The 13,583-nt window shown below is 44.1% G+C and overlaps 1 protein-coding gene across 3 annotated transcripts in view; it reads left to right on the top strand.

Annotated features, from left to right (window-relative positions):
• DOCK8 (dedicator of cytokinesis 8) overlaps positions 1-13,583 on the top strand; it is a 719,019-nt gene that overhangs the window by 175,652 nt on the left and 529,784 nt on the right. For all 3 annotated transcript variants that reach the window (XM_086961229.1, XM_086961230.1, XM_086961231.1), the window contains one exon: positions 8,002-8,073. In XM_086961229.1, coding sequence (XP_086817355.1) covers positions 8,002-8,073 — 72 coding nt within the window. The remainder of the gene's footprint in view (positions 1-8,001; positions 8,074-13,583) is intronic.

The following is a 13,583-nucleotide window of genomic DNA, read 5'->3' as shown; positions in this document are numbered from 1 at the left end:
TCGTGGCTTTTCTATTCTAATATTGAAGACAACTTAGGCCTGTATTTCTCTTGCTTTTCTATTCTAACATTGAAGACAACTTAGGCCTATATTTCTCTTGCTTTTCTATTCTAACATTGAAGACAACTTAGGCCTGTATTTCTCTTGCTTTTCTATTCTAACATTGAAGACAACTTAGGCCTGTATTTCTCTTGCTTTTCTATTCTAATATTAAAGACAACTTAGGCCTGCATTTCTCTTGCTTTTCTATTCTAATATTGAAGACAACTTAGGCCTGTATTTCTCTTGCTTCTCTATTTTAACATTGAAGACAACTTAGGCCTGTATTTCTCTTGCTTTTCTATTCTAACATTGAAGACAACTTAGGCCTGCATTTCTCTTGCTTTTCTATTCTAATATTGAAGACAACTTAGGCCTGTATTTCTCTTGCTTTTCTATTCTAACATTGAAGACAACTTAGGCCTGTATTTCTCTTGCTTTTCTATTCTAACATTGAAGACAACTTAGGCCTGTATTTCTCTTGCTTTTCTATTCTAACATTGAAGACAACTTAGGCCTGTATTTCTCCCTTAGTATGTACATCTGTGCACAACTTTCTACTGATACCTTCGTGGACATGAGTGGGCCTACTTCATTTTCTACGTTTATTATAACAGTGCTCGCAAGCAAATCATGCTATGCTTTGTTTCTCTTTCCTTTCAGATAGATTAGTAGGCTAAGTGAGTTCATGCAGACGGTTTGTGCAGTGAATTGGTAGGCAGAGGTGATTAAGTATTGTTATGTTGCAGGAATGAGGTTCTTAAGGAGAGGTTGAATTTATGAAATGATGTATGGGCTAGTCATTCCTATCCAGGTTCATGCTCTGTTTCTATTTGCACCCCATGCCGCAAAGCCACAGAATGTGGGTCCCTACACAAAGGGTTATTCAATTATTCTTACTACCGAAGCACAAGATTGTGACACTGCAGCAATCTGCATTCTGTACATGGAGGATCTGATGCAAAAAACATTTTTATCACATGTGTATTGCACACACCTTTTAAGGTCTATTTGATGTGTTTTTTTGCCATATGTGAAGTTCATATCGGTTACTATGATAAAAACAAGCAGCCCAGAGGTGGGCTACTAAATTGATGGTTAATTTAAATCACATGTTCTATGAAAAGACCCTCAGTAATTAAAATATGTACCTAATTCAAATTCACGCCTGTGACAGCGAAAGAGTCATTCACATTCCAAAAGGGAATAAAGCAGTGAAAGAAATAAGGATTTTCCTGCTGATAAATCACGTTTAGATAATGTGCTACAAATAAGTAAAAATAAAAAAAACTACACAAAAAGGCTTTAGTTGCAACATTGAGAAATACTTTTTTAGAGAAAAGGAAGTAAATACAACTTTCCATTTGAAGTGATGGAATCAAGGCAGTAAATTAATTTAAAAAGTTCTGGAACAGTCGCAGTGGAGCAGCAGCGAGAGAAAAGCTGGAGACCGTGGATCTGGGTGGGTAATGGCTAGCAGAGCAGGCCTTACGTCACAGTCAGTTTTTTCTCAGGAAAGTTATGCAAATTAACACCTCAAGCAGTGGCTAAAAATACATGTGAGGAACTATCAGACTTGGCGTCAACGAGCAAGGAAAGAAAGCAGGAGGAAAGTACCTTAGAATAAAATAAAGTCTGACACGGAACATGTTTCAGAAGCAAGGCAAGGGCGAATCTGGTGACAGGTACCCCTTGCCATCCACTCAGCCAGGTAGGTTAGTATAATCCGCATGATGATTGTAGCACAGCCAATCTCTAATCGGGAAAACAGTTCATCAAACCACAAGTGCTCTTCATGAAATATTGAAAAACAGAACACTTCGGTAAATTAAAAATTACATAATTAAATGCGCATAGCCATTAAAAGGGAGTTGCAGCTCAAATATTTAAAATTGCAATCCATTTTAGAAGATAACCTGAGTGTTATCCGAGGGCATTTAAACAAATAAACAGCCTGGAAAGTGATGGTACTTTTGCCACTTAGAATGAGTATGAAGCATGGATTGCACAGCTGCGCAGATGTCTCCCAGACCCTGGTTAGCAGCAGGAGGCGTGACAGGAGCATCGCATGTGGTAACCTTCCCTGCAAGGCAAAGTCAGCAGGAGACATTTGACCTATGTAAATACCATGTCGTATTGTTCAGAAATTCAAAACTTTAGAAGGCAACCGTATTGATAGTTTATTATTAGCTATTTAAAACCAAAGACAGATGTTAGAATAAAAGTGGTGTTATTTCTAAGCCTGGGTGAAACTTTCAATACGCAAGAGAAATCAGAGAAATAATGAGAATTTCGTGTTAATCTTTAGACGTGAAATTAAAGAAAATTTCACAATTACACTGATTTATACAATTATGAGCAATCTAGCACAACAGTCCTCCCTTAGGAGCACAGGAACAGCGAATTTAGTGAGGGCGAGCGGCTGCTGCTGTTCATGTTCTGTTGCATTTCGTGCTATTTTTTTACAGGAAAATGCATCCTCCGATCCATTTTGGACGCAAGGGTCCATTTTCCACTTGGAAAAAACCCCTAAATGCTGGGTTATGCTCCTCGCATAATTCTGCATAATCTTTCCTAATTTTGCTGTAGTTTCACGTAATTACGCTAAAGCAAATTACACAATTTACATTCATCCCTAGTTATTTCATAATGGGTGCCATCCTGTCCCCTAACACAGAATCTGGATAATGGTCGATCTTTCCAATTCTTGGGCTGTGTCATATAAAGTGAGCATTGGAAGGGTTAATTTTAGACTAGTCTCTGTCGCAGCTTTGGGATAACAGGCGGCATATTTACAAGGAAGTGGCGGAGTGCGGCGTTCTCCTCCTTGACTTAAAGCCGTGCTCCACCACTTGTAAAACGCAGGGCTGTATCGTATTTACAAGATTATGGTGCAGCCTTGTGTTTCCCCCTGCGCGTGTGCTAATTTAGCTGCCTAGTGCTAACACAGTCACCCTTGCACCATAGTGCAATGATGTCTGCGTTGAGGGGAATGATTGTTTATCTGCAGGAAGGTGTCCTTTCCTGCACATAAACAATCTGAAATTGCATTTGAAACTTCTATATGTGCTGCTTTATGCGGCATACTCAGAAGTTGCAAAACTTAATTTATTTTTTAATGATTGTTTATGTGCAGGAAGGGACACCTTGCAGACAATGGCGTTTTCTTGTTTCTATGTGTGCTGCACAACACAGCACACATGGAAACAGCATAAACGAGGAGAAATTAAACATGTCTTGTCATTGCGCCAGGCTAAGACCAGGTTTTCCCTGGTCTTAACTTTGGCGCTGCCCCATATTTACACCACCCTTGTAAATATGAGGCAGTGTCAAAATCAATGGGTGTTTCGGTGTAACGCCCACCGTAACACCCATTGACCACCCCTTTCATGCTAAGTGTACCCTAAAAGGGTGCCTTATTCACAAGGCGGCGTTAATCTAAGTTAAATGGCTTAACGTTGACTTGTGAAAAAGGGAAAACCCCTATTGCTACAAGAACGTCAAGAACAGTGCTATTGTGGTGGCGATGGGGGCTTGTATAAATGCCCTAGGTGTCCTAAATAGCAGAAGAACTGGAGCAGCAACATTTTATCACCTTAGACAGTAGTAAATGTTGTTTCTGACTGGAACATTAAAGGCATGTGCTGCTTTTACTGGAAATATTGCTGCATCTTTTTACAACTCTAAAGTAAAAACTAGAAAATGTAATAAAATAAATCAAAATAACAACATAAACATAAAAGAGCACAATATAATAAAATATTCAACATTGAAATCAACACAGCAACCACATAATGGTATTGTTAGAAATTAGATTTCTGGTTGGGTAGGGCATGCACCTAACCACCACTCTAGTCAGGGCAAGGGAATTACACACTGAAGATAACCCCTGCTCACCCCCATGGTAGCTTGGCAGAGCAGTCAGGCTAAACCCAGAGGCAATGTGTAAAGCGTTTGTGCAACACACTCACAAAGCAGCGAAACACTAGGCACACCACAAAAGAAACTGCACACAAGGTTATGTAAAAATTGCCTTTGTATTCTCCATAAAACACATTAGAACATAATCACATATATGCACTGGGCCACCTGACTTGGCATGACTTTACAGGGATTATATATACAACAGGGCCAATCAAGCCACTGTCATTGCATCACAACTCACAGTTAGTGAAGACAACCAGTAACTACTGGTAAGGGTACACTTAACATGAGCACATTAGGCATAAACCATAAGTAGCAGTACTTAGCGTAGCGCATTATGCATACAATCATCAGTGCCCCCTAGTAAACACTTGTAAGGGCTGCACACATCATAACTCCTCCTAGGCACAAACTGCACCAGAGGTGATCCCTACACCACATCTCATCAGGGCAGAGTGCCTATAACTCGCAAGAGGCCCACAGTAGGTTTGCTACCCCAGATATCCACATGGGGGTAAAAGTCGTGGAGGACAGAAAAAGGCCACCACTATCTCCACCCTGCCTAGGCTTCTGGGCCACATGCCCGCCTAAGACAGGTAATGCAGCAATTGTTGGTTCAGGGGCCCGCCCTGGGCTTGCCCTGCAATGCCCACTAGAGTAAGTACCAAAGGCCCCAACAGTGTGCCTGGATCGGCAGCCACCCGTAACCCGGGCGTAGCTGCCGCCAACACAGGGGAGGGGCCCGGACACTATCTCAGGCCAATGGGCAGTGTGTGCTTTCCCACAAGAGGTGGGGTAGGATGACACTCACCCGCCTCTGGGTGCTCCCGTACACTTGTGGATACCAGCACACATCAACTCACCTCTCCGCTTCCTGGAGTACGGTCCTCCTTTTGGAGCTGCAATCACGCAGTGCAGCCACTCTGTCCTCAATGGAACCAGGAGGAGCAGGACACAGAGCAAAGCCTCCAGCGGGTTTCTTCTTGGACAGTGGCCCTGCCATCAACCAGGCAACAGCCACTTGACTTCCGTTTGCTAGCGACCATGCTGCTCTCATAGCAACGCGGGACAGCAGTGGAGTTTATGGCTTCTGCCCCAACTGGTGAGGCCTGCCACGGGTTCTCACTACTTCTCCCTGTCCATTGAGTTGGTGGCAGCAGAGGGGAGCCCACAAGGCTCTTGCTCACCTCAGTTGGGTCCTGCCTCTCAGTTTAGCACCGGCAATGTCGCCCCGCCCACAACCAGGCTCTGACGACATGCAGGGATCCCCTTTTCCTCTCGAGAGACCCGCCCACAGCCAGGCTTTCTCCACCTGACTTCTTCTCGCCACGGAGTAAAATCTCCGTCAGTGCCGGCACACAGGTAGCCAAAGTGCCCACCGCGCTGATTGGGAGGAGAGTCGACACGCGCATCTGCAGCCTCCTTCTTCTTCCCAAGGAACGACAGTACTCACCACTCGCTTGTGTCAATCAGACCAGGCAAACCACCAAGCCCTAGTGGATATTTAGAAGGCAAGGAGCCGGCAGACCAGCACACTGGAACACTTCACCAGGGCAGCAGCTTAACCCCCATGAGTAGAGAGCCACCAATGGCGGCTCCTTCTGGAGCCCAGCAGTTCCCAAGTAAGCACAAAAGTTCCACGCAGGTTAGCACACATGGGGTCATGGCCCCAATACTTTACTTCATCAAGTCTTTGTTCTACCCTGGCACATGGCCCTGGACCTAATACAAACCAATGCTGGGGGGCACTTATCAAGTGCACAACACTCCTCATTGTTAGTAAAGGCTTTGACCCCAGACACACCACAGGGGGGCGGAGCCAGCATTGTCCTATTCAGGGTCAAGTGTTACTCCTCCTACTACTTCAAATGCAGATCAGGCCTATTCAGCCTAGTACTGACTCACCCAGGCCCTCTGGAGCCACTTCACCTCCCCAACCCCTGTCATCCAGAGCCAGACATGCAATACACAACAGGCAGGCACAAAGACACATAGCACACAGAAATGGCCACTTCTAAAAGTGGCATTTCTATAATAGTGATAATAAATAAGCGTGGGCATAGAACTCCGCTCTGCCCGCGGAGTATGCAGAGATTTGCCTACTTCTTATTCCGTGAAGAACACGGAGTAGACAAATGTCTGCACACTCCGCGGCGGAGCGAAGTTGACCAGCCCCCACCTCCAACCCCAACAAGTAAGAATTAAATAGGCAAGGTAAGTGTTTATTATTTTACTTATATTGTATATTCATTTAATTTTTACTTGGGGGGGGTGGTGGAGACGGGCAGCGGAGCGGAGTTGGTCCCCAACTCCGTGGACCTCCGCGTACAGCCGCTCCGCCAGCTCCGCCCAGGGTTAATAATAAATCTGCGAACACCATTACGCATCATTTATTGCCACTATTCCAAACATACCAAACTTGTTCCCGCCACCCCTCTCATATCAGAAATTACCACTGAAACACATATCGGGGAATCCCTAATGCATTCCTATGAGAGGGAAGCCTCACAGCAGTGAAAAAACAAATATGCTGTTTGTCACTACCAGGACATACCACACAGTTAAGGCATATGTCTTACCTTTTACCTACAGCATACCCTGCCCATAGGGATAGCTAGGGCCTACCTTAGGGGTGACTGATATGTAGTGAAAGGGGAGTCATAGACGTGGCAACCACTTTATGTGCCACGTCACAGCGGCTGTAAACTGCACATGCAGGCCCTGCCATGGCAGGGGCCTGAGACAGGTTTGAAAGGCTACTTTGGTGGGGGCTCAAGCAGGCCTGCAGGCCCACCAGTAGCATTTAATTTACTGGCCCTGGGTATATGAGATACCACTTTACAAGGGACTGATAGGTAAATTAAATATGCCAAACAGGTGTAGACCAATCTTACCATATGGAGAACGTGCACTGTAACACTGAACAGCAGTGATAAAGTGCCCAGAGTCCTAAAACCACCAATACTAGGTAAGAAACAATACCGGAGGAAGGAAAAAAGTTCTGGGATGAACCTGCAAATAGGGCCATGTCCAACAGGCAGAATTACATAATGCAATAATGCAGCACATAAACACTACCTCCTCAAAAAAATAACTTTACTAAATACATTACCACCACAACAAAATGCAACACAAAAAATATACACAATTAGGTTTCACACACTACCACCTCCATAAACCTGTTTTTATAACTCAGTGGGAAACAGTGTTTGCATCAAGCTCTGCCTTACTTACCACAAAGAACATGGAATAGTGCCAGTGAAAAATGTTTTATGATTTTAATCATTGACTTCGGTTTCTTTTTGCTATGAAGTTATGTAAGTCCAAAATTGTCAGAATGAAAAATATTTTGATTTCTAATAAAATAGAATGAAATCCCGTTTTTTTAAATAGCGTTTTGTGACTCATACAAAAAGGCTTGGCAGCTACTGTGACAAAATTCCTAACATTAAAACATAGAATTAACCCATATGTGTCCAAAACACTAATGTTTAAATTGGCAAAAACAAGGAAGTAGGCATAGCATTGTGGTTGGGTGACATTGTAAAAGAGTAACATAGCTGTGCCAAATCCCAACTCTTTACTTTGCTTCTATTGTTCACTCTCTGGGAAAGTAAAAAGCAAATCGAAAGTCTGAGCAGTGTTTCTAACAATAAGTCTCTGGGTCGACTGCCACTTATGAGGTAATCCACCTCCTCTCACCTGGCCTTCCCAAAGGTGCAAGTACGAATTCAACATTCCCCACACGCTGCAGCTTGCCGTGAGGGTGAAGCTCCACTCTCTCTTTCCACATAAATAAAGCAATATTCAAGAATGCGCAGTTTGTGATTTTTATTTTTAACTCACTAATTGAAGGTACTAATTGAACGCCAGTGGCTGTATTTCAGCACTCAGCCAGGCCTGGCAGTCAGATCACTGCATGTCCCACAGAACTCACTGCTGGTGTCAGTAGGCCGTATAATTATGTGTTTTGTGCCTAGGGTTAGGTATTTTTGTTCCCGCTGAAACATGTCTCTTTCTCATTTTTAATCCCTCTAGGGCTGAGCTGGACCTACACGTCAAAGACTGCGTTGAAACGTATATTCGCGACTGGCTGGTTGTAAACAGAAAGTAAGTTATTATGCTTATCGTCTGGATGCCTTTTGTAGCTCCTTGTACTGGTATAATTCTCTGAGGTAGGTATTTTTAGTAAGTAACTATTTCTTGAAATGGAGTTATGATGGAGGCTCTCCAAGTAGAAAGATCATAAATGTGCCTGGGCACAAAGGCGTTTTGTGCAGTAACGAGTTCTAAACATATCCTTGGCACCAGAACCAGAAATGTCATACAATGCCACAAAGCCTTCATAATAGTAAGTGAGGGGCTACCCAAAGATCACACACAATGGTAAGAGTGCTTGCTCACTCATGCCCTCAAAACTAATAGATCAAAAATGGTGGGATTTTAAAATAAATGTTATCTGTCTTCAGCTCCTACTGGTTTTCTTTTCAAAGCACAATGCTGATCCCGGTCATCTTGCATTTGCCCATATTCAACAGGTTGGCCCTTTTTCAATAAAAGAAGGATTGGCAGTGGCAAACGTTTCTTCTACTCAATATTGAAATGATGAGGCGGGAGCAAAACGGTAGCAGTAACATAGGATTCATTCCCACCGACATGGTGTGTGTGCGTGTGCCTACATGCCTTTAAGGATTGCTTTATTGCAGGAAGCTATCCCTCCTTCCAAAAAACGAACCTACCCATAATGTAGGGACAAATGCAGCGTGGCACAATGTATTGGCGCTAGGCAGCACACTGTGTGCAGCAGCCGCGGTCGGCAGTAGGAGTTCCTGCAGGGCGGTGATGTGGGGAGGAGGAGGGTCAGGTTGAGGGTAGTAATGTATGCATCGCATTTGGTGATGCAGTGCGTGCAACAAAATTCGGTTTATTTATTTATATGTTTACTTACCTGTTAAACTCCGTAATCCATACATTACTACCACCCACTCTGCCCCTCCCCACGTCACTGCCCTGCAGGAACTCCTACTGCCGACCGCGGCTGGTGTGCAGCGCTGGGAGAGAGTAGAAGTGTGCTGTATCTTAGTAAAAATCGCAAATTTCTGTTTGCTTCCTTTCACATAACTCAGAAAGAACCCAGCCGCTTAGCCAGCCAAGAGCCAGGGTACACTGACACCTGCAACGTGTCAACATGCCAGCCTTCACTGGGTTGCACACACACTGAGCAGAATCCCCATCTAGAAAGAGAAAATCTAGACGGGGAAATAGTTGATCATAACCAGATGTTAACTAGCTCAAGATACAGTCAGCACAAGATGTGGGATGGAAAACCCCAACGTGAGGTGACCACAGAAATTGTTGCACAGGGCACACAAAGAAGTGTGAGGTGCAATAGGGAATGGTACAATAGCCACCAGAATCCACCCCAGGATCCAAGGTAGGATAGACAACCTCCAAGGGCAAGTCATCACCAGTTCAGGTGGTGTAGTGGCTGTACGGTAAACGATCCTGACCACCACAGCCAAATTAAAGATGCCCTCCACTTCCCACTTGGTTTGAAGGGGGTCCCTTTGCCCCTTCTTGCAGGAAGGCCCCAGGCGCCTCCACCACGACATTCTCAGCCAAATCCCCAGAGATGAGGACAGATTCAATTTAGAAGCCAACCTCTCAGTTGAAGGAGCAAATTGCATCCCAGCTCACAATTCCATCACATCAGCTACTCTGAAGGTGACAAAGAACGCGTTGTGGTCAAGAGAGCCTCCCCTTCGTAGCTACAACCACACATAGGCAACAAGCACTGGCATTGCCAATAGGTTTCGCATATGGAAAGTTGGAAAGTTGGAGCTATTGGTTTTGTAAATTACATTTTATATTTATATATTGTTATTGACAATGCCAATAACGATATATAAAATGTAATTTACAAAACCATTTACAAAACCAATTGCTAGACTGCGGTGCCCCCTGGGCCCACCTCCATGTAATGAAGAAATACCCTCCCCCTCTTTCAAATGAGCCAGGGTGAGGCTGTAAGCCGGTCACTTTAGGCTGCAGAAGTGGCACTACCAGAAGCCCCCCGCCACACATGAGAGCACCCTGGTATTCTCACAGCGGGATGTTATTTGTCACAGAGAACACGGCTCCATGCTGGCGCTGCTCGGATAAAAATCCGCAGTGACAGCACTAAAAGCGTTGTGTGTGTTTGTGCTGGGAGGCGGCGGGCTGGGGGCGGGAGGAGTGTTTCACCAGTGGATGGCTGGGGAAGCTTTAGTAAGCACAGTAAATGGGAGGCATCTCGCAGAGAACACACACCAGCCATCTCAAAATGAAGACACGACCAGGAGGAAGCAGCTTTAATGAAACTTTAAACTGGCAGCAGAAAATGCGTCTCAAAGCACACAAAACACGCTGCATTCTAAACAAATAATTTAAAAAAACATATTGCCAACCGATGAAATAAAGGAAGCAAAAAAAAAGATGAAGCACTGTGTCCGGAGGAGTGTTTCACCAGTGGACGGCTGGGGAAGCTTCAGTAAGCGCGAAAGTGAAAGCATTTTGCTCGCGCTTGGAGATGAATGCCAAAGACAAACAAGCCGACCCAGAGAAATGAAAGGAGCCTCAGCCATTGATAAAGATAAACGCGTGGCAGGCGGATTAGGGAGATGCGCGGAGGGAAGCCGGATGGGGGTGGGAGAGCCTAGTGGGGGGGGCGGGAATGCGAGCGAGGGGAGTGGAAGTGTGGCAGGCGGATTAGGGAGATGCGCGTGCTTGTGTGGTCACGTGACCCGCTTTTGTGGTCACGTGACTCACATGCACTGTGAAAAAACCGCAGTGGTTTGACGAGTCGATGGAGCACTTGAATTCTTGCCTATTACATTCGCAAGCGAATGATAATAGGCGAAACCTAAAAAGCAGACTCACACACCCAGAATAGCAAAGCCCACCTCAAGCGAATGCTTATCTGCGCCATGGTGAGGAACATATGCAACCAGATAAACAACAGATGCCAGTTGATAACAAAACCTCATACATGCACACAGTGAGCCCGGAAACTCCTACCTGATCATGCAGACACACAGTCTCTGAAATAAAGTTCCCTATCTTTCCCCAGGGAGAATAACGTCCCAACCTAGCTCCTCTGCGTACCCCGGCATAGCTATCACATGGGTGGTTAAAGGTGCAGTTCAAATATACATTGCAGTAAATGACGTCCAGAAATGTTAATCTGAAGCGGTAGATCAAAAGGAAAAATCACACGCATAGAAGAAAACTCTTGAACGGTCTAATGATGTAGTCCCCAAGGTTGCAACAGGTAGCATATCTGCCAAGGCAGGAATCACTTCCAGAAAACTTCCAATAAGTGGTGCGCCCACGGAGTGCAAAGACAGCCACGGCCCGTGGAGGGAGTTTCGGTGGGGCAGAGAGGCAGGTTGGGGGAGGGGCAGGGTGGGGGGTGCTAAAAACCGGAGTATGGATAATTGAAGGTAAGTAAACAATTTAATTAATAAATCGAATTTCGTAGCCCACCCTGCATCGCAAAATGTGATGCAGGGCGCGCTACGAAGTTCGTTTTATTTATTAAATTGTTTACTTACCTTCAATTATTCATACTCCAGTTTTTAGCACCCCCCACCCTGCCCCTCCCCCGCCCCGCCTCTCCACCCCACCAAAACTCCCTCCACGTGCCGTGGCTGTGCAAAGACTTCCCCTGAAGCCCAATAAAGGGACTATTCCAGCAACCAAAGCTGGCGGTCTAGGGATTGTAGGGCACTCGTAAGCATCCTGAAGCTCCTCATCTCAGCATGAAACAGGAAAAAAGCAAGAACACTTGTGATCATCTTTTATTGGTGTGTAACTAGGGAGGGAGGGGCCTGCCTTTTTTGTGTATTTTTGGAGTTTCCCTGTCTCAAAGAGGTGGAGTGACCTCATTAATGATAGCTGAGAGAATGAGGGAAGTAGAAGTAATGGATAAAAGGTCTGCCATGCTGACTCTATTGGGCGATGCTGTTGAGTACGCAGAAAGTAGAAATGTTTATAACCAGCTTAAAGTAGTTGAGAACCATAAAAACAATTCTATGTCATTTTTTATAAGAAGATCCCTTTATATATGTATTGTTTTGCTGTCTTTTTCGCCTCTGCCCAAGGGCCCTGTTGGAAAATAAGTGGGCAAGACCCTTGATACAAATGACAAAAGTCCAATTAATATTAACTGACCTGGTCTGCTCTATGGATAAAAGATGCTTCTTTTGAGCATGAAACATAAAGAAGAGAACGGAATACATTAAAAATTAACATTGAATGATACCCATTTTGGGAGTGCCAAAATCTGGCTCACTAGTGTGCAGACATAAAATTCTGCTACCAAATTGAATGGAAGGGAATGGCAAAATAACAGCCTATGCATAAAATAGAAGGGACGAGATAGCAAGCCACTAAGGCACATATTGTATATGAGGTGGATGAGTTGTGACTGAGAGTGGCTGACCTTGGAACTGAGGAACCAGGTTCAACTTCTTGTGATTCTAGGCAAATCACTTAATTTCTGAATATCTGAATAAGTGTGTAATGTAATCTGGTGCTCATATAAAGTACTTTAATGCCCTTGTGCCAAATTCGAACTATGTAAAACTACAAAAAGAAAGAAAGAAATAGACATCCCCTTCAAAGTTACTTCTTATGAAGATGATGTCTTACCATTGTCCTTCATCAAACCTCTCTTGGGGGATGCTCTCTTACCCCTACTTACCATTGTCAATGCCTCCCTCACTCAAGACATCTTTCCAAAACCTCTCAAGACTAACCAGATCCTCTCACTCATAATGTAGCCTATACTAGACCTTGCTGGCCTGGCCAACTATCTGCCCATCACCCACCTGCCATTCATCAGCAGGATCCTTAAACAAGCAGTTTGTGTCCAACTCACATCAGTGCTAATCATCTCCTCCAGCACATCCTTAAAGAATACTCATATCTTTAAAGAAACAAACTGCATCACAATGCATTAACCCTCCGCAAATCAACTTCACTCCTATTAATCACTTTCTTTTCACACTTTCCGTTGACTATGTACAGAGCTCCACTACCTTTTGGTGCATGGCAAGAGGCCAAAGGTCATTGGAGAAATCTAAATGTACGGGCTGAACACCTCCTTGAAAGAAAGTAACAAAATGCAGACAAACTCCACACACTACAGAAACATAATTTTAATTTGTGGAATTAGGATGCTCTCAAATCCACATTTTGTAGTTTTTACTTTGTGTATCGATTATTTTCAATTAAATTCTTAAATAGACCACGCAGCTGTGTGAAGTAGCATGAAATATACACTTGCACCAAGCAGAGATATAGATTAGGTTTATTTGTTCTGTGCCCTAAATATTCTCACTGGAGAGAAGAGTTTTGCATTAAGGCAGTGCAATGGATTTGACCCTTCATTCCCTGGTCCTGAAATACTGCATAATCCGCAATGAACTAGATCATTTGTTTTACTTGTGTTCCTGTCTATAAATGCATGGTTGCAAAAATCAGGCCAAGGTAATCTTATTTATTAGTTTTTGCATCAAGAACCATAGGCCTGGAGTTAACTGAAGTATAAACAGAGCATTTTACTTGAACTTTCAACA

Source organism: Lissotriton vulgaris, chromosome 3_1 (genome assembly GCF_964263255.1).
Source record: "Lissotriton vulgaris chromosome 3_1, aLisVul1.2, whole genome shotgun sequence".
NCBI lineage: Eukaryota > Metazoa > Chordata > Amphibia > Caudata > Salamandridae > Lissotriton > Lissotriton vulgaris.
Note: the sequence above shows the minus strand (reverse complement) of the source record. Positions and strands in the feature narration are given on the sequence as shown.